Consider the following 21,416-nt stretch of genomic DNA (forward strand, 5'->3'; position numbering starts at 1 on the left):
GGCTTGTAGGCCTCATCGGTTCCTAAATACCCATTTGAATGGTGCTGTTAGCTAGCTTTCAACACCAATATGTGTAAATCTTGGAACCAATTCAAACGTTATGGGGCAGCACCACCCAGGACTCAGCCAGCAAATCTCAGGCCAAGAATGTGCTCTCAAATGCAAAAGCTTATTCATGGAAATAAATGTACTATTATTAAAAAGAGCAGCTCTGAGCAAATACAGAGTGCTTTTTTTCTTTCCAACTAATTTGTGTGGGTTCATGCAATTAGATATGGAATAAACAGCATCAAAGCAGAATATAAATTTTTAAGACCATTTTTTAAGAACCATGTCCTATCAGAGATACAATTCATGTGTAGAAAACTTACTTGAATTTGCAGATAATGAGTTTGTTTTTAGAAGACATGACAAACAACAGGAGCTTTTGAAACAATGACAGGACAACTCTTTAACTCAAGCTTAGAGACTAAGATAATAATTAGATCTAACCTAAGTTAGTTATACTTATCCCCCTGAAATCAATGGTCAAGTCTCTTGTGATTATGTTATATCCTACTGCAGCACGACTTAGTCAAGTTCAATTTCAAGTCATTCTTATCTGACTGACTGGCCACAGTTTTCCAAAATGTAATTGCTGCTTAATAGATACATGGCATGCACTGTCTCTGCTATATTTGGAATGTGAGCACTAGGCATAGAGTACACCTTGCGACTAGTGCAAAAGTAGCCAGGCTACATTTGGAGAGGGTAGAGTGGGAGGAGGGCAATAATTAGCATTTCAATTACAATCTTCAGTTTTATTATTTGCATTATTTTATTCAATTTTCTATGAATTTATCTTTAAGGGAATAGTAGCTCACAGTTTTTACCAAGTACTGTAAAAAATAGCTATAGATAGCGTAGAAGGTACAGGTACTGTAAGATAATACCTGTAGATGCAGCAGCGGGATTTCTCTCAAACAATAAGAGCCAGGCGCTACTCACTTATGTGCATCTGCCTTATTGAGAGCAATCCCGTTGCTGCGCCTCTGCTTTCTTCAACTTGGATGGAGCACAGGCACCCAAGCTGCTGCTGAAAAGAATGAGAAGGAGAAAAGTGGTGAAGAATGAGAAGAATGAGAAGGAGAAAAGCGGTGAGGCTTAGTGCCAGCCAACCAGGCGTGGAATAGGTCGTGTGATAGGTGCAGCAGCAGGATTGCTCTCAAACAATAAGAGTTGGGTGCGCTGCTCACTCTTGTGTCCCCGCCTTATTGAGAACAATCCAGCTGCTGCAGCTCTGCTTTCTTCAACTTGGACAGAGCTGAAGAGCCACTGGTGGTCTTTTGAGTGGGGAGGACAAGCTTTGCTGCTGCTGCTGGGCCATGCCTGGGCTATACCTTGCTACTGCCTCTCAAACTCCACCTTCACCACTGGGAGAAGCAGCTGCAGAGCGTTCCATGCAGGGAGGGAAACAACAGCGGTGGAGCGCTCCATCAGAGGGGGGGGGGGAGAAGCAGCAGTGGCAGAGCACTCCATGCAGGGAGAAGCAGCAGTGGTAGAGCTTCCGTCAGAGGGGGGAAAGCAGCAGTGGTGGAGCACTCTGCCGGAGGGGGGAAGCAGCAGGGCAATGAAGCACTCCATTGGGGGGTTGGGAGAAAGCAGTGGCAGCAGGGCACTCCATGTGGGGGAGAAGCAGCAGTGGTGGTGGAGTGCTCCATCAGGGGGAAGTAGTGGAGGTGGGGTGCTCCGTGCAGGGGGGAAAGCAGTGGAGGTGGAGCACTCCATTGGGGAGGCAAGCAGTGGTGGCAGGGCACTCTATGTGGGGGGGAAGCAGCAGGATTTTGTGGCTCCTGTTTTTTTTCTTTTCTGTGGGAAACAGGTCCAAATGGCTCTTTGAGTGTTTAAGATTGCCGACCCCTGACTTAGCTGATGACCTCAATTAGGTTAATATTTTCAGTTCTATAAACTCTATTACTATGTAATTATTTTGCCTAATTCACATATTTTTATTTATGTGGGGGTAGAGGAAGAGTGTAACTAATGACAATGTCTTCTACTTGTACTCTTTCTCTGCTTTCCAGATGTTCTTCCTTTCCCTTGCATAAATGAAATTCATTAGGAAAGAAAATCCAAAATATGTATGGTTTGTGTAACAGAAGAACGATTTAAAAAAAGAGCTGCCCAAAGAATTAAGGATATAGAAATACAAAATGACATAGCTATCCTTAGTAAGGTGGGTAACATGAAATGGCTGAGCAAATACAAACATACTTTTTAAATAGACAGCTATTTGAAATTACAACTGTCAAAACATATAAGGGAGATATTTACGCCAGCGAGATTTGAACAGCTCGACACAATGGTTAGATATGGGAGATTCCATTCTATACCCTACAATGAACGTCTCTATATTTGTGGAGCACAAGAAGTAGAACACCTGGCTCACATCCTATTCGTTTGTTGCCTGTATAAGAGGGAGAGAGACAGGTACCTCGGTCTATATACCAAACGAATGACCCATTGAGATCCTCATATCAAAACAACCTACCTTATGTGGCACCAGAATCTGAAAATAATATTTAACACAGCACAATACTTAAGAAAAATGGGATAGACTGCAGGGGTAACACCGAAATATAATTTTAACATATTTTATCTATATCTTAAATTATTGTACCCTATTCCAATTTCATTTTAAACTGTATTTTATTCCAATTTCATTTTAAATTGTATTTTATCTAATTCCATTTTAAATTGCTTTTATTAAATTTTAGTAATAATGTCTCTGGGACTTAGCACTTTGATATGACCAAATGGCTAATAAATAAATAAATAATTTAAAAAAAATATGGTCTATCTTTTGATTGGAAAAATCAATATACTCTGTGTCTTACCCAAAATGTTCTATTTCAAAACAAATAGATATGGTTTTGATAGATTGATTCTGGGGCTGATCAACTTTTCATTTGAAATGTAATTGGTGTCAACATTCAACAGATATTTATGACAATATATCATCTACCATTCTTTTAGTTTTCTGATTATTTAGTTGAGATCTAGGAACCTGGATAACAATTATAATTTTAATTATAAAAAAAAAATTTTTTACGGTATACCTGAAGCACCTATCACTGAATCATTTCAAGACATTACTGGAACTTTTAAAAATAAGTTAATTCCTAATTCAGCCACTGCCATCAAGTAAGTCTACAGCTGAGCTAAAGAAAGTTAAACTTGAAACCATGCTTATGGGCTTTTGAAATTCTGTTACTGGATGCCAATTAAAATACAGATTTCTGCCATACCACCTTTCTTCCCATTTGTAAATCATTCTCAATGTAGTTCAAAATCATCTGAGCCTTTTGGCTAAAATCAAGTGTAGCTGTCTGTATGTTTATGGGTTTGAAATTCATAGAGAACTGCAACGAATCGGTGTTTATCCCAATTAGTCAGTAGCTCAGTATGGAGAATGGTACTCAACCACTGTCACTCTTCCTGTAACAATCTTGCCAGTCACTGAAATACTATTCCCAGAGCTTCAAGTGATACATACACAAACACACACACACAAAAACCCTATGCCATTAACATGTTTTTGTCTAGATTTGTCTGTTAACTTGCAAACATTTCTCCTAACAGAGCTATTAAGATAGTGTCTGAAAGATAAGAATGATTTTTTTAAAAAGATTTGGCAAACACACTGAGAATCCTTAAAAATCTTTTCTCCATGGCACTAAAGCAATTTAGAAAGTATGTTTTCCCAATAAATCTTGGGGGGAAATGATCATGCAATACTGGGATTCAACATTATTGCACAAGCAATAGAACAAACTAGAGTCTTGAACTTTAAGAGAACTGATTTCAATAAACATTAGAGTTTGGGAAAGATTCCATGGATAAGAATCCAAGAAGCTTTGGAAACTATGAAAAGTAAGATTATTAAAGCCAAGTTTAGCATAATTCCAATGAAGAAGAAAAATAAGAGATCTCAAAAGAAACCAGCATGACTCCATGAAGAACTCTCTGATAAACTGAAAGACAAAAAGGACAAGTATAAAAAATGGAAAGATGAGCATATAAAGCAAAATATTAGCAAATAGCCCAAGCCTACAAAGATTAAGTCAGGAAATGTAAGGCTTGCGACAAAAGTCAAAAATAACAAAAAAGCTTATTTCAACATCTAAAACACAAGAAAAATGTCAAGGAAATGATTGCTCCTCTAATGGGCTTAACTCATTTTTTACATTTGTTTTTACCCAAAAGGAAAAAAAAAACAGTTAAAACTATCAAAAACAGTACTGTAGAAGACAGATTAGAAATACAAGTTAAATAGGCAAGAAAATGGTAAGAGAACACCTGTCCATCCTAGACAAGTTGAAATCAAAGATCCTGGAGCACTGGGGAACTACCAGAAGACTAGAAAAGAGCTCATGTAGTTCCCATCAAGAAAGGAAAAAAAATGGATCCAGGAAACTACAGACCTATCAACCTGACAACAATGCCTGGGAATATTCTGGAAAAGATAACCAAGCAATGAATCTGTGAACATCAGACAACACCAAGCTGGCAGAAATAGCCAACACTCCAGAAGATGGGTTAAGTACAGAAAGATCTTCAGAAATTTGAACACTTGTTCCTGTCTAACAAAATGAAATTGAAAGGTGAAAAAAGTAAGGTTCTATATTTAAGCAAGAAAAATCGAATGCACAGGTATAGCTCAAGAGGATCTTGGAGTCCTAGTGGACAATCACTTAAATATGAGTCAACAGTGTGTTGCAGTTGCCAAAAAAGCCAATACAGTGCTAGGCTGATTAACAGAGGAATAGAAAGAACAAGATCACATAAAATGTTAATACCATTTTACAAAACCTTGGTAAGACTACACTTGGAATACTGCTTCCAGTTTTGGAAGCATGACATAAAAAAGATGTTGAGACTGAAGAAAAAGTACAGAGAAGAGCAACAAAGATGATTAGGGGACTGGAGGCTAAAATATATGAAGAATGGTTGCAGGAATTGAGTATGTCTAGTTTAATGAAATGGACTAGGGATGACATGATAGCAGTGTTCCAATATCTAAAGGGCTGCTATAAAGAAGAGGGGGTAAAGCTATTTTCAAAAGCACCTGAAAGCAGAACAAGAAGCAATGGATGGAAACTAATCAATGAGAGAAGCAACCTAGAACTAAGGAGAAATTTCCTGACAGAATAATTAATCAGTAGAATGACTTGCCTCTGGAAGTTGTGGGTGCTCTAACATTGTAGGTTTTTAAGAAGAGATTGAACAACCATTTGTCTAAAATGGTATAGAGTTTCTTGCCTGAGCAAGGGATTGAACTAGAAGATCTCCAAGGTCCCTTCTAACTCTGTTATTCTGTGTTGTGTAGCTGAAAAACTGGCATACTAGCAAAATGGGGCTGAGTGAAATGTTCAGAGGTAGGGAATGTGGTGAGCAATCTCTCCAGTGAGAAAATAAATGCCCTCAAATATTGAATGAATTCTTTGGGATGCAGATTCCATTTGTGTGTGATATAACAAGAAATATGGTTTTCCAAGAGCAGGAAGGGAGTAGAGTTTTAATATGTACAACATAACACCACTGGTTGGAACCTAATGCAAAAGCAGGAACAGCAGCAGAGGAAAGAAAAATAAAATGTGATAAATATCAGTGTTTTTCTGAACAGATCAGTAAATGTGGCATGTGGTAGCTTTATGTTTTATGAGCTAACAATATGCATATTATTTTTCAAGTTACTAAGAAATCATACATTTGTAACAATGTTCAGTTGATTTTTGGAACCAACAAAAAGAAGTTCCCATGGGTTCTTAGAGGCAATAGTGCAATGGAAATGTTTCTTCCAATTATACGACTCCCACAGGACAAACTAATAAATAAAAATAATTCACTGAAATCATATAGTACCTTTTAAATGTTCAAAATATTTTGAACTATATAACTGTTTTACATATTCTTATAATATTTTTGTACTATAGACCAATTCAAGGAGGGGGCCTTTGGCAGGGATAAAAGCATCCTTTGCAAGAGGTCATCTCATAAGAAGCAGGGTCCTGATTCCTAATTTGATTTCTTAGTCACTCAGGCTATCTTAGTCTTCACTTACAAGGAACATTAAAATGTACTTGAACTGAACACATAGAATTGGTTAACTGAGGATCTGTAAGAATCCAAATAGATCTGGAAAACAGCAAGGAAAAGGTTGTAATTACCTGATACCACAAAGGTACCATCTTTATGGTCCCAGGACTTTTATGCTGGATCAATTAACCCCTATTGAATTACAAGCTTTATAATATTAAAAAAAATTCCTCAGATACAGTCAAATAAAGATGGTGGCACCTGGCACCTGCGGCTGCAATGGCTCTCAAAGGTAAATAGTTTTGGGAGGGATATTAAAGGATATAGGCCACATGATCAGGAAGGTTTTAATGTGTTTGAGCAACATGGTGGAACTAAGGTAACATATGACCGACAATCTTTGCTGGCATGGCAAGTTTCTAGCTGTTTTGGAACTGTTGGTGAGACAGTTAAAAATCATTGGCGTTGTTTGAATTTGTTCAGCCAGCAGCAAGATCTGACTGCTGGCCTAGTGATGGATTCTATGGCAAATCATGGCTGTTTCCAAAGGAGGCAGAGGAGGAGAGGTCCCGGGGCTTATGGAGTGAAAGAACTGGATGAGGCTGTGGCAGGCCCAGAGGAAGAGAAAGAGGCTTTTGGAGGAGTTGGTGGTGGCGGCAGTGTGCTCCAGGGGTGAAAAGAAGCAAGGCCTCTTTAAGGAAAAGGTGGAAGAGTCAGGATCAGAAAAAGGAAAGGAGGCAAAGTTGCCATGCAGGATTACAAGCTAATTTGAGGGCTAATCCACATAGAGCTCCATTTCCATCTGTCCTGTTTGCCATCGTTCGCTCCGTAGAGATTAAAATGGACGATCTGAAACTTGAGCTGGCCACGAACAAGGAGTGTATATCAGAGGTGGTGACCCTTTGAGAGCGGTATGCAATGAAATTTCATTTTGATGTATGCCAATTGATGTACATTCAAAGTGACAATTATTATTATTATTATGGATCATCGCACAGTCAGCCAGATGTTCAGACTGGATTTGGCATTTTGTCTACCTATCGAGTCCTTACCCAGGACCTGGGATAGGCAGATGTGGATGTTTGATGGCATTACAGATATCGTTGCAGGATGGAAGCAGTTCCTAGCAAGGCCGCCTTTTGCAATTGACTAATAACGAATTTGTCAATGCCAATGGTGTTCAAGTGGTGCTCCAGTTGTTTGGGGATTGCACCCAAGGAGCCCATTACTATTGGTACTACCCTTGCTTGCTTTTGCCACAGTCTTTCTATTTCTATTTGTAGGTCTTTGTATTTTGTGTTCTTCTCCAGTTCTTTCTCGTCTATTCTGCTGTCTCCAGGCACTGCCACATCCACTATCCAGACTTTTTTGTCTTTCTTATTGACAATTGTTAAGTCTGGGGTGTTATGTTGCAGGTGCTTGTCTGTTTGAATTCTGAAGTCCCAGAGCAGTTTAATTTTATCATTTTCTATGACTTCCTCTATTTTATGATCCCACCAGTTTTTGCTTACAGGCAAATGATATTTTTTGCAGATCTTCCAATGCACCATTGTTGCTACTTTGTCATGCCGCTGCTTGTAGTCAGTCTGTGCAATCTTCTTGCAAAAGCTTACCAGGTGGTCCACTGTTTCTTCAGCTTCTTTGCATAGGCGGCACTTACTGTCTGTTGCTGTCTTCTCAATTTTGACTTTATATGCATTTGGTCTTGTGCAGCCAGAATTAGTTCCTCGGTCTCTTTCTTCAATTTTCCTGCTTTTAGCCATTGCCAGGTCTCGTTATTATCTGCTTTCCCAGCTACTTTTTTAATGTATTGGCCATGTAGTGCTTTGTCTTCCCATGCCTCTATTCTATTCTTCATTTGGTTTTTCTTGTAGTCCAGTTTGGTCTCTCCAGTAGTCAGTAAGCCTTCCTGATATACTAATTTCAGTGCATCTTCATCATTGTTCTTCAGATATTCATTATCACACAGTCAGATGTTCAGACTGGATTTGGCATTTTTGTCTACCTATCAAATCCTTACTAAGGACCTGGGATAGGCAGATGTGGATGTTTTATGATATTATAGATATCGGCGCAGGATGGAAGCAGTTCCTAGTAAGGCCACCTTTTGCAATTGACTTATGGCGAATTTGTCAATGCCAATGGTATTATTGTTGTTGTTGTTAATATTATTATTATTATTACAAGGAATTATATATCATATAGAATGAAAATCCATTACATGCCTGCCCTGCTATTAAGCATGTATAATTTAATGTTTTGGGGAACACAGACCTGGAAGATTTTTAGATATAGTGTTATAGTATGTTCAGCCTTGCTGGAATAGGTATGAAACCAAAACCACAACTTTCCACATCATAACCTGCAACAGGGAAAATTAAAAGTCAAAAATATAAATCTATACAAAAAGCTAAGTTTTAAAAAAAATACTAGATTATCTTAGACAGAACTTTTAAATAAATATAGACTGTATATATATATCTTTGAAAAATAAATTTTAAATAGGACAATAAACATTTTTTTCATATTCAGAATGATTGGTTCATTGTACAAATTATTTTCAGCAAGTTTGTTTAATAAATGTAATGATGAGTAGTAGTAGTAGTAGTAGTAGTAGTAGTAGTAGTAGTAGTAGTAGTAGTAGTAGTAGTAGTAGTAATTCTGTTTATATAGTACCAGGTGACTAATGTCCCTGCAGTATGCTTTTCTAATGTTATGTTTAGGTTGTTTTATTCACCAAGGGCTTAGAAACGTTCTTTTCTAGAGCATTCTTTCTTCAATGTCTGGAAACGAGAGATGCAAATTTGTTAAATATTCATAACACAAAAACACAACTGCTGTTGGCAAGCAAATTATCAAATAAGGACTCAATAGTGTAGTTTTTTGCCAAATAGTACTCTTCCAAGCTGCAATGACCAGGCATGACCAGTAGGAAGAGCTGCAGTGTGCAGCTTTTTCCCTTTCTCTTAAAAAAGAAGGAAATCTTCCCTTAACAATAGGAAAATACTTAACTGACAATATACAAACGCTAGTATGAGCTAAGACGCTAGCCTATTGCAGCCAATGACAAGCTCCTTGACATCATAAAGGAGGCAGATGGCAAGCAACTAATGTGACAGAGACCTTCGAAAAAGGAAATGCAAGACCTGTAGAAGGAGGAGGATGGGGAGATGCTATTATTAAAACTCAACAGACTGTAAGGAAGTCAGAAAAAGAACAGAATTTGGAAGTAACATTTGGGAAAGAATGAATCAATTTGTACAAGAATTTAGATATGATGGCAAAAAAAGAGTAAGATTCAGGGTATGAAAATACATATACCAGCTATGAAAATAATGCTAAATTTGGAGGGGGAAGGTAAGAATGCTTGATTCTGCCCTTTTGGCTCAGTTTATCATTTTCAATCCTTCTGTTTGCTTTGGCAAACACTTTGGGAGTGTTTCTAAAAATATAGCCTACAAATCTGTACCTATTGTTATTTGCATTTTCCTCAGTAATGTTTTGAGAAGTATTTTCCTTATATGCACATTTTGTATATACAATATTTTATAGATTTATGTACTGAAGAACAAAGTGCAGAAAATTATGAATTTCAATAAAGAAATATAGGTTGAATATTGCAGATTTAAATTCTGCAAGTTAGATATCTTTGCAATCCAAATATTACTTATCCATTCCTAGGAAGTCTGTGGAATAAAGGGTAATATTTAAAACATACACATGTTGCTGTGTGTTTATCTGTTGAGAAACCCCCTCTGGCAATCATATCTGTTAGCACAGTTCATATAATACTTTGTTTGCAATCCTCTGGAAAATTGACATTTTCACAGTCATCACATTGCCTTTTAGTCCTTTCTCAGAACTTTTTACATGTCCTTCTGAGATATTAATTGCACATCATTTTATCTTGTGCTACGCATATTTACAGAATTTATTGTTTTGCACAGTTATATATTTTATGATAATGCCTTATTCTTTCTGATTGTTGCACAATGGCTTGATGGTTTTAACAGAATAATGCATTAGAAATACTAAAAATAAATACATAAATGGAAATAGATTTATATTTGCAGGTCATGCTCTGTGCACCTTTTCCATCATCTCTGAGCAGACATGTTCTTTCCATAACTTGTGCTTCCTACTTGCTATGATGCTAACTGATTTTGCAGCTGTCAAAATGGATTGTGACCTATCAGAATTTCAAGGACATTGTTTTTGTTAGATTTAGGTGCATGTTTTGCATAAAGGCTGTGTCTTACTCACAACAGCTGAAGATGAACCCTTAGAAATATAATAATATTATATTAGAAATATATAATATAATTATATTATATATAATATAATTCCATTTCTATGCAAGATCTTCAAATGGATCAATACTTCTGCGAGATAAACTGGTAATGTTGTTTTAGGCTATTTGTAAAAATGCACATATATTTAGAGTTATAATTTCCAGATTTAGAGATCCCTGAACAATATGAACTTTTGAAGGCACTGATCCTCCTTGCCATAGCTCATTTGCTCAACTCTCTCTCCAGGGCAAATGCCTTCTACAGAAAGGGAGAGCTGGGGGGTTGGGAGGAAGTAGATAAGATCTGTGGAGATAGTATTCCTATTTCTTGTTCTCACTTAAATAGGAATGAAGAGGCAGCTGCAAGGAGCAGTATAAGAGCCAAATGTTCATATACTTGAAGTCAGCCCTTGCTGCACATCGACCTCAGCAGGTGCTTGAGGACATCAACCTACAATACCAGCCCTGTATTTAACAGTTGTCATTTATAAGATTATCAGTGGGGAAAATTTCCAGATAAAAGATTGGTTGCATAAGAATTTATCTGTATGAACAGAGACTAATTTGAGAATGTTTTCCTGGACCATATTTATTTTGAAATATGGCCTGGTGAATTTTTGAAGGCTAGTATAGGAAAAATAATAAATGAAAGGAACCAGCAGAATTTTTTTGTTTTAAAAAAAGTCAGTCTTTTATTTCTGCAAGAAATTTGCTGGTGGAGCAGACAGAAATCAACTCAGAACAGATTTGGGCCCACAAACCATTAGTTAGCCATTACTACCCAAATTAATTTAAAATAGTGAATGTTAGAAATTGATTCTATTTATATGTTATATGGAAACCTGGAAAGACTACCAGTTTCTACATATTTTGAAAAAGAACTTTGTTGTTGACCCAGGCCACAGCAAAGCAAGCTACAGAAACCAAATGGTATAAATCTACCCAACAGCAAGGGGAAATACAGTATCCTGTTATATATCTTGATTTCTCAGATTTGCATTTACTAAACTGTAGTCATAAGTAAAGAAGATCTTCCATTCTAGTCAAGTTTCAACCTATTTCCTTTTCCTGAAAATAACAAGCTGGATATAGTTAGCATTTTATCAAAAGCTGACAAAAGTTCCTAATCTTCATGACAAAAGAACATTAAAAGTATTTGGATGGTGTCTGCTTAAAAATTAGAAGAAATAATAGTTTTATAATTCCTTAGATTCTGTTGTGCTAATCTTAAATTCAGGTGACACTACATGGAGACAATACACCATGTATGAAATTACCAACAGATTTATTTCTTGATACGTCCTGGTTCATTATGAACATGAAATAATGGTGGTCTGGAGCAGTCATTTAAATAGTTCTTCAGATTTCATCATCAAATAGAAAGCAGTATTGCCTCCCCCCCCCTACTTTTGCTGAAGAGCCGTAGCTTCTAAAATTCCAGGGAGATGTAACTTATCTTAAAAAGTTCTTTTGTCCCCAACAGAACCTCCATGCCAGGATATTTAGAGCACGGTTTTGGTATTGCACTAAAATATCATATCTGCAAAAGGTTCTTGAATGCTTAACATTTTCAAACTGCTACACATTTGGCAGCTTTCCCATGATCCCAGATAATTTCTTGTTGTTTATAAAATCATGTCATAATCTCACTCTCCTACTCAGAAAGAAAAATACAGGTAATCTTTGACATACAACCATAACTGAGTCTGGAATTACCATTGTAAATTGTTGTGGTTGTAAGTCAAGGTATCCATATGACCAGAAATAATTTGCTGGCTTCTTCATGGCAGTTGTTAAGTAAATCCATTCATTTGAATGGGCATATTTTTGCCAGAAACCAATCAAAAACATTACAAATTACTGTCATATGATCACAGAATGCCAGTATGGGTCATAAAGTTAACCTGACCAACATGCAATGGCTGACTTCGAATGGCTGGAAAATAATCAATCATTAATGAGGACTATCTGTAAAATTGAAGAACAAAGAGTGCCAAATTTAATGCTCTAAAGAGCTCGATTTTTTTCAGTGTTATGGTTCAGCTCTGTCAAATAAATATTAAATTACAGGAATTATATAAGTACATCTGAGCATGCACAGAATATGTTTTTTCTAATGCCTAATTGTGCACATGAAACTCCCATCCACGACTGAGTAGTACTAGAAGTCTAATGCAGCCTTTTACTCATTATCTAGAACAGACATGTCAAACTCGCGACATCACATGATGTCGCGCAATGTATCGGGACGGTTTTGCCATTGCCGGCAATGGGGTGGCCGTGGCTTCCAGATGACACATCTGGCCCACAGGCTGGCAGTTTGACATCCCTGATCTAGAATGCCAGAATTACCAGGCCAGAACACACAACCACTCCCATTTTACAGAAGAGCCACCAAGGCAGAAAGCATTGTTTTCATTAATTATACTAGGTCCCCCCAGATATGATGTCAGGGATAACAGGCTAACTTTTCATACTTTTGATATAAGCTAAACAACTCTGATCACCAATTGTCCCAAAAAATAAAGTGAAGAGAAAATTACCTGATATATTCTAAGATGAAGATAAATTCTCAGTTAATATTTTGTATTTGATTATCGTACAGATCCCCAAGCTATTGGATGTTGAATATCTCAGTTGCTTCTGAATCGTCAGCCCCTTATTAATATAAATTTAAGCAGATAGGCATAAAGGGTTTAGAATACTTAGAACAACCTTTTCCAATTATTATACTTGTTGTGTTAGATTATAATTTCCAGAATTCCAGACTAACAAGGACATATTTTCTATAATTATTAAACTAGATCATATGTTTGGGGACATTTGAGACTGATTTTTATTATTTTAATTTAATGTCCTGTATTCACTTCTGTGTGTTCTTAGCAGGAAAACAGACAGTAACATGGTGCCAATAAAATAAATATAAATAAATAATCTCCTGGGGGTTTTTTTGTATGCTTGCTCTTAGATTTAGCAAGGATTATTTACATTTGTAGGTATCTAGTAAAATAGACGATCACTTTATTTTACAGATCACAATATTTAGCATGTACAAATAAAGATAAATATGGACTGGACTGATCGTCAACTTCTAAGTTATGAACTTTAAAAGCATTTGGCTGGCTGCAGCCACATTTTAATTCTTCTGTCCCCAAACACAAATATTAATTATTTGCTATTGCAATTATGTCCTGGAAGGAAATGCACTCTATCCATGCACAAAAATGTGCATCTTCACATATTCTGTCATAATTCAAATTAAGCACTTCAGCAACATGCTAACCGTATGAACAAAAATGTTTTTAAAAATCACAATTTATTTAGAGAATGAAAAGTTCCAGATCCTTACTGGCACTTCCACAGAGAGAGAAATTTGAAGTACTCAACATGAGATATATTTTAACAGTGAGGTATAAATATTGATAATCTGGTAATTTATTCCTGGCAGCTAACATCACATTTTAAAATCAAAGCATGCAAGAGTTTCTGATTTTTGTTTACAAGCTCTGCGAGAACCCCTCAGCATGTCAAAAGCACAAGATGTTTGAGTAAACAGAACTTAGCCAAGAAATCAGGGCACACTCCATTAATTCAAAAACACTCTTCTTTTTCTTCCAAGTTGACTTGTCCCTTTCTTACTGCAAAACCTTGAGTTCTTGGTTATTGCTTTAATGACTTGCCACTTATCCTTGTCATAACTATATATGAATAGCAAAACTGAGAGAGAAAGAACAGTTACAGAAGAATGGGTAGACAATCCATATATATGTTGTACATATTAAACCTCACCTTCACCTACTCACTGAGAGGGAGAAAAAAAAAGACATTTCATTCATAGGCTTGGGGATTAAATCACAGCTCATAATTCTGAAACAAGAAACATTTTCTTTCTATACTGGTATTCCATCTATTATGACTCCTCCAGAGCAAAGTGTGGATAAACATTTGTAGGCTACTCAGTGCTTCTAGATGGAAGATAATGATTATCAATTGGGGCCAGATATAAAATAGCGGCTCAAGGAAAGAGTTGTGCAGTTAGAATGAAATAACTGGGAGCATCAGCCTAAGAACTGTCATTTCACAAAATGTTTCATCTTTCAGTTTAGACAATCTTCCCTAAACTTTAGAGCAGACATGTCAAACACAAGGCCCAGGAGCCGGATGCGGCTTGCAAAGTGGTTTCATGTGGCCCGCGAAGCCATCCTGGAAACAGTGAGGGAATGGCCCCCTCTGCCCTGGCCCTGGCCCAAGCCAGCTGGGAGGGAGCCAATGTACAATTTTGTGGTGGCCATCTATGCTGAAACGCATTCAGTCTTAGCTCCACAAGACCGTCTTGTGGAACCAGCCCCTGCCACATCGGCCCCACCCCCTGGGTGCATGCTGGGGAGGTGTCACCCTTTGTGAGGAATGAATAAATGCACCATTGCCTGGAAGTGGCCAACAAATGGCCCTGGCCTACTTCACATATCCAGCTTGATGGGCTCCGGGGGAGGGGTTTCGGCAGGCAGCGGGGCGCTCTCTTCACAGCATCGAGAGGCTGAGCCAGGTGGGCACGAATCTGATGAGAAGTGCAATGCTGTCTAGCCCCCAGCCTGCCCAGTTTCAGGAGGCAGCAAGATGCAAGGCTGGCGAGCTTTGCACTGCCCGGCTCAACCTCTCGGCACTATGAAAAGAGCGCCCTGCTGCCTGCCGAGATCGGGCAAGCTGGGGGCTGGGTGTCATCGTGCTTCTTTTCAGATTCGCACCGCCTGGCTCAGCCTCTTGACACTGTGAGCAGAGCGCCCCGCTGCCTGCCTAGACCGGGCGAGCTAGGGGCTGGGCAGCATCATGCTTCTTTTCAGATTCGCGCCGCCTGGCTCAGGCTCTCAGAGGAGATAAGTGCAGGTCGAAGAGGAGGTAAGTGCAGCTGGGCTCACTTGGGGAAGTGGTGCTGGGCTTGGTGTCACGGCTGCTTGAGGGCCAGGCTGGGCATTTGACCTCTGCTGCCCAGGGCTCTGGCCAGCCCGCACCACCATCCAGCCCTCCCCCCATATAGCCTGAGAGGAACAGTGAGGGTCCTCCAGTGGACCATGTCTTGGCACTTGTCCTCGTCCCACCCTCTTCTGCCAGAGACCCTCAGATCTGTCCCACTCCTGCCCAGGCCCCCACAGGCACCATTGACGAGAACGATGTAGAGTTGGCCATGCCCACCCAGTAGGCCAACCACTCCATTCATACCCACCCAATAGGCCGCACTCACCCTGGCCACACCCAGCCCAGCCCAGCCCCCCAAGGGTAACCACAGTGCTGATGCGGCCCTCAGTGAAACTGAGTCTGATATCTCTGCTTTCGAGCTTGTAATCAAATTCAGAAGAAAAAGACATTTTTGGGATTCCAAAGCTTATAGCAACTACTGCATCTCATCCAGAGCACACAGATCAGGAGCCCAAAATAGAAAAAGAAAAGTAAAATAAGTCAAATTACCATATATTTTTCTGAAAAAAGTAGAGTAGCATCCTTCTTTATTAACAGAGATTCCCTGTTATCTATCTGTTCTAAAGATTTTTGCCATAAGCCTTCTGGCAACAAAAGTATGGCAGCAGGGAGCGGTGAGACAGTGGTATTTACCGTAGAAGTAACAGGGAAATATGCTTGATGTTTGATCTCTTTTTAAACTATGACTTCAGTCTTTGTATGACTGATCCAACAAAAGATTTCTGATGCCTATTAGAGGAGTGATTTAAGAAAGAAGACACTGGAGTCGACATCAAAATCAATTCTCATAATCCCTTTCTAGCCTGCATTAGATTTCTGAAAGAAATGGTTATGAACTGCATATGGTGGGAGGGCAAAGATATTGTGATCCTTAGCTGCCAGATTTTGTAGACATTTTGACAAATGTAATAAAAATAAAATAATATATTTACTAGAAAATGGATAGAATTGATTTAGAACAACTGCTAGAATACATATAATCAACGTTTGTAAAATGTTGGGGAAAATTGCATTTAGACATTCAAGATACCACCAGAAGAAAATGGCTTAGTATGTTATAAAGAAGGGCTTTATGTTTTGAAGTTTAATTCTTTACAATTGCCTAGATGAAACTAGCAATTTGTCTTAAATTAACTTTCATAAAAACAGTAATACCAAAAATTAACCTCTAATTCTGCTAATTAAAAGAATGTCATGTTTCAATAGAAGAGAATGCCATTTTTGCCTAACCAGGATTCAATAGATTTTGTCCAATGTATTTATGTTTCTATTAACTGCAAAGGTTAATCACTGAGTTTCTGACCCAAAATAATAGGCACAATCTAACATATGCAAATATTTTAACTATTCTTAACCATTATATCCATTCCCTGGTCTGTGTTGCCAGACATATACAATCATTTTTTCAGGCTGATGTTTTTTGAATCATGCAGATTTTCCGGTCTTTTTTTTCAATAGTCCTTTTAATATAAAATTATTGGAAAACCAGCAGGACAAAATCTCCCTCATGACGCAAAAGTGCTATATTATCTGAGAGAGTGCTGATATAAGAAATGGAATTTGTATTAAACTTATTAAAAGCACCAAAATATGCTATAATTCAACTGAAAAACTGCAAAGTATTATCAGTGCTGCCTGATTTGAAAGACAGGCAACAGCTTGATTTGATAATACATAATGGCATACAAGAAAATAAGTTTATACACAAATGGGTTAAACTCCCATTACTATTATCAATACTGTAAAAATAGCAAAATAAACTGAGTGTTATTTTATACATTAGTTTCATTTTGTCTTTTATGATAACTAAAAAACTATATTCACCATTCAGTAGAAATCTACTAAAAGCAATATTACTGGAAAGTAGTTGATATGCAAATTTACAACCAGAGGTTTGAAAGTGGGATAAATAAGTCATACTTAAGTCCTACTGAAATGAATGTAACATATATTCACCTCAGTTTAATTTACTAGTTTGCAGTGAAAAGACAACCCACTGCTGAAGATTGTGTTGAACTTCATAGATAGCCTAAATTCAGTTTGAAGACATATCTGAAAAAATTTGAGATAAATAAACTCTGTTTTTATTTTTAAAAATGACAATTTAGCATATATCTAATTTTAGGATTACAAACTAATTCCTTTTTTTAGGGCTTGGGTAGAAAATGGTATTAATACACTAGATCAGTGGTGGCAAAGCTATGGCAAGTGTACCAGAGGTGGCACTTAGAGATGTGTCGTGCCCCGGAGATGGCGAGGGACTGGCCCCCGCCACCCTAGCCCTGCCTACCCAATCTGCCATGACCACTGAAGCCACGCCCACCTGGCACCTGTTGATAAATAAGTGGGTTTTGGGTTGCAGTTTGGGCACTGGGTCTCTAAAAGGTTCGCCATCACTGCACTAGATTCTTCAAAATACTTCATATATTGCAAAAACTAGGACTTCCAACCAAGTTAAACATATTCTGATTTCTCAATTTGGATCTGATGAAATAGTAGCTTCTGACTCTTTCAAATTATTAAATTGGAAAATGTTTTGGAGGAGTTTAGATCTACATACATTTGCTTTCATAGAAGCAAAAGAATAATACCATTGCATTAATATTCTTCAGCTATTTATAAAGTTGAATTATTTGATTTGATTAGATGACTACATTGTTTTTAACATGAATTTTCTGTAGTTATTAAATGTGGCTATATAAATGTGATTAATAAATAAATGAATTCACTTTCTGCTTCTGAATTGGGCATGAATATAATAGATTATTAATATGATTCCAAACGGGCAAGATTTACTTTCTTTTTCAAAAATGGATTTGATTTTACATATCTATTGTAATACATATGTGTGTTTTGTTTTGTGTGTATGTATACTTAATCGTATATTATAGAAGCAAAAAAAATAAGAATTTTTTAAAAATAATCTTTGAGGAAGGGCAAAGTTCAGTACATGAGAAAAAGTGCTTTTCTTCTTCAGCAAAGGGTCTGAGATTCTATTCATGTTGCTGGGAAATAAAACAGTTGATTTAGAATGCCCTTTAAACATGGGATCATGTAGCAATATTTCCAGAGGTAATTTTTCAAGGAGTGCTAGGACAACTGTATGACTATAGTGAAGAAAAAGAAAAAACTCTTAGCTACTAGAAAAATTCCCAATCAACACCAAAATTACCATATTTCTTCTACAGATCTGGAAATGATACACTGTCTAGCAAAAGGATTGGGGAATATTATATGGCTTGACAAACATAGGTATTTTTATACTCATCATGGATAACACATTTTATACTCATTATAAACAATTAGATCTGGACATTATAAACAATTTGATCTGGATATATTCTGCATAACCAGATATATTGTCTATGAAATAAAGAGCAGATATAATATAGAGAAAGGGAAATAGAGGGATTAATTTAGCCTGCTGTGGTTTGAATTCCCTATAGACCTGGCAAACTAAAAAGAGTGAACTCAAAATTTTAAAGCAGGTATGCAGTACAAATGAATTTTAAATAATCCTAGCTTATGGGTATAGGGTAAAGATCTCTCTTAGCAAAGTAACCCAAACAGCAAAAGTTTTTTTAATGGCTGTAAACATTTCTAGGAAGAAAAAAAAATCCTTTTATGTGTTCTAATCAGGTCTTTTTCAAAAATTCTGAACACAGCTGTCTGCTTCACTGTCTCTCCAATGACGCCAGATGCCCAGTTCATCAAGGAAATGCAGAAAAACAATGATTTGAAAGCAATTAGAAGTACCGAGACTCATATTAAAATGTGATAACACCATTCTAGTGGGAATTCAAGGCACCACTGCATTTTTGACGTTTCTGCATTGCCAGAGATGAACATGTGTTAGAAATGGAGTTCCCCCTCCCCATGACACTGAATGAGGATGAGTGGCTATCATGTGGGAATTTTATTTCTGAAGCCAATGAACGAAATTAAGTTAATATAAGGCATTTTTAAAAATATTCCATGTATTCAGCTTTATTTTTAACAAGAAAACAGCTTTACCTTAACCATATTTTTTTTATGAACATGAAGCAAATATTAACCAAACAAGTTCCATTGTGAGATGGGAGGCAGAGAACATCACATTCATCAACATGCGAGTCTCGTGTGTTATTCTTACACTTTTTCCATGTAAAAGTGTACAGCAGAATGAATACTGCTTTGTCCAGTCTCTGGCATGTCTTATGCTACTGCAAATTGACTGATATTAGGATTAGAGACATCTACTTTAGAAGCACTCATGCTCTCATACAGTGATTTTATAAACTTATTTTCATACAAGGAGCAATTTATGCAAAAATGCCTCTCACATTGAAAAGCAGATCATTATAGATAGTCCTCAACTTACAATCATTTTTTAGTGACTATTCAAAGTCACAATAGCACTGAAAAAGTGACATGATCGTTTTCCACACTTACAACTATTGCAGCATCCCCATGGCCATATGATCAGAACTTGGATGCTTGGGAACTGCTTCATATTTATGAAGGTTGCGTGTCCCAGGGTCATGCAATCACTTTTTGTGACCTTCTGACAAGCAAAGTCAATGGGAAAGCCAGATTCATTTAACAATTGTGCTACTAACTTAGCTTTTCTCACTGACAGGCCCCTGTATGTGCGAGTTGGGACTAATATTTCTAACACCATGTTTTTGAGCACAGATTTCCCTTAGGATTGTGTCCTAAGCCCGCTGATGTTCACCTTGCTGATCCATGACTATTGTGCAAGATTTGCTACCAATCATACTGTGAAGTATGAAGATGATACAACAGTGGTAATCCTTATTCAGGATGATAATGAGGGTGATTACCAGGAGGAGTTTGAGAGTTTGATGAAGTGGTGTAATAAAAATATTTTTCTTTTCTAAATCTACCAAGTAAGGAACCATGCTGAACCGGTCAAGGCATTCTAACACCACAAATTCCATTTGATTTCCTAAATACAAGTATACAAACATGAAACATACATGGATCTGTAGCACTTTAGTATAAACTATACTGAGAATGACTGGACACTAAATACATTTTATTATTTTTTTCAAATTGTAAAAAATTATAGCTAACATTTTAAAAAGCAGTTTCTAGTATTACATATAAATTTAAAAGTTTTAAAAAGAAACTTATCTTTTTATATTTCAAAATTACCCTGCCCCCAATGCCATAAAGTAAGGAGGAAAAAAGTGAGAATCACATATTATATTACCTAGAAGAAAAGAAAAATATATCAAAGGAAAAATATCCCTAGGAAATAGGGAAAAAAGATAGATGTCAAAGAAAATGATGCAAAACAGACAGCAAGATTTTTATTTTAAAAAATTGATTCTCTAGACCGGTACCGGGCCGCGGTATGCCAGCAATTGTTCCACACAAACAAGCAAGCCCCCTCCATGGGATGCAGGCAGCACACAAAATCACACCCTTTCTGGTCTGCGGAAAAACCTCTCTCAACAGAATTAGTCCCTGGTGCCCAAAAGGTTGGGGATCTTTGCTCTATATACTAGTTTAGCTTTTTTTTCTAACCAGTTTCAAAGACATGAATAAAACTACATGGAAATCAAGCAAGCTGCCAAAATGTAGAAGATCTATGTCCATAATATATTATCACTCTGCAAACAGAATGTTAGTCTACATCATCATCTACTTTCTTGATAAAAAAATTAAATGTACACTCACCTCCTGGTAGGAATCCCCACTGATACCTAAACAAAACAAAATGACAAAGACCTGTTGAAAAACAGAATCTACACAAATGTTTGTATACATAGTTTGTATTTTCTATTGACTGTTCTGTTATTTCTAGACATTTCAACAGATTGTATATTAGACAGTTTTTTAAGTTCTATTTTGTACGCATTTATCTGGAATCAATATTTCTATTATTCTTGCTTTTATTTTACTATTTTTAGTAAAACTAATTCTAAAAAAATAAAATTAGTCAAACTTGATCAAACAAATGGAGGTTTTTAAAATGATCAGCTTAAATAGCATGGTTATACAGGTAATCCTCAATTTAAAATCTTTCATTTAGTGACCATTCAAAGTGCACTAAAAAAATGCACTT

The 21,416-nt window shown here is 37.0% G+C and overlaps 1 protein-coding gene across 5 annotated transcripts in view; it reads right to left on the bottom strand.

Annotated features, from left to right (window-relative positions):
* Window positions 1-21,416, bottom strand: part of SKAP1 (src kinase associated phosphoprotein 1) — a 502,470-nt gene that overhangs the window by 444,089 nt on the left and 36,965 nt on the right. For all 5 annotated transcript variants that reach the window (XR_005555500.1, XM_039333275.1, XM_039333273.1 and 2 more), the window contains exon 3: window positions 21,029-21,054. Coding sequence is in view for 4 of the 5 variants with exons in the window: in XM_039333275.1 (XP_039189209.1) it covers window positions 21,029-21,054 (26 nt within the window). In the remaining variant the exon portion in view is untranslated. The remainder of the gene's footprint in view (window positions 1-21,028; window positions 21,055-21,416) is intronic.

Source organism: Crotalus tigris, unplaced genomic scaffold (genome assembly GCF_016545835.1).
Source record: "Crotalus tigris isolate CLP2741 ecotype Arizona unplaced genomic scaffold, ASM1654583v1 scf7180000024472.5447098, whole genome shotgun sequence".
Classification (NCBI taxonomy): domain Eukaryota; kingdom Metazoa; phylum Chordata; class Lepidosauria; order Squamata; family Viperidae; genus Crotalus; species Crotalus tigris.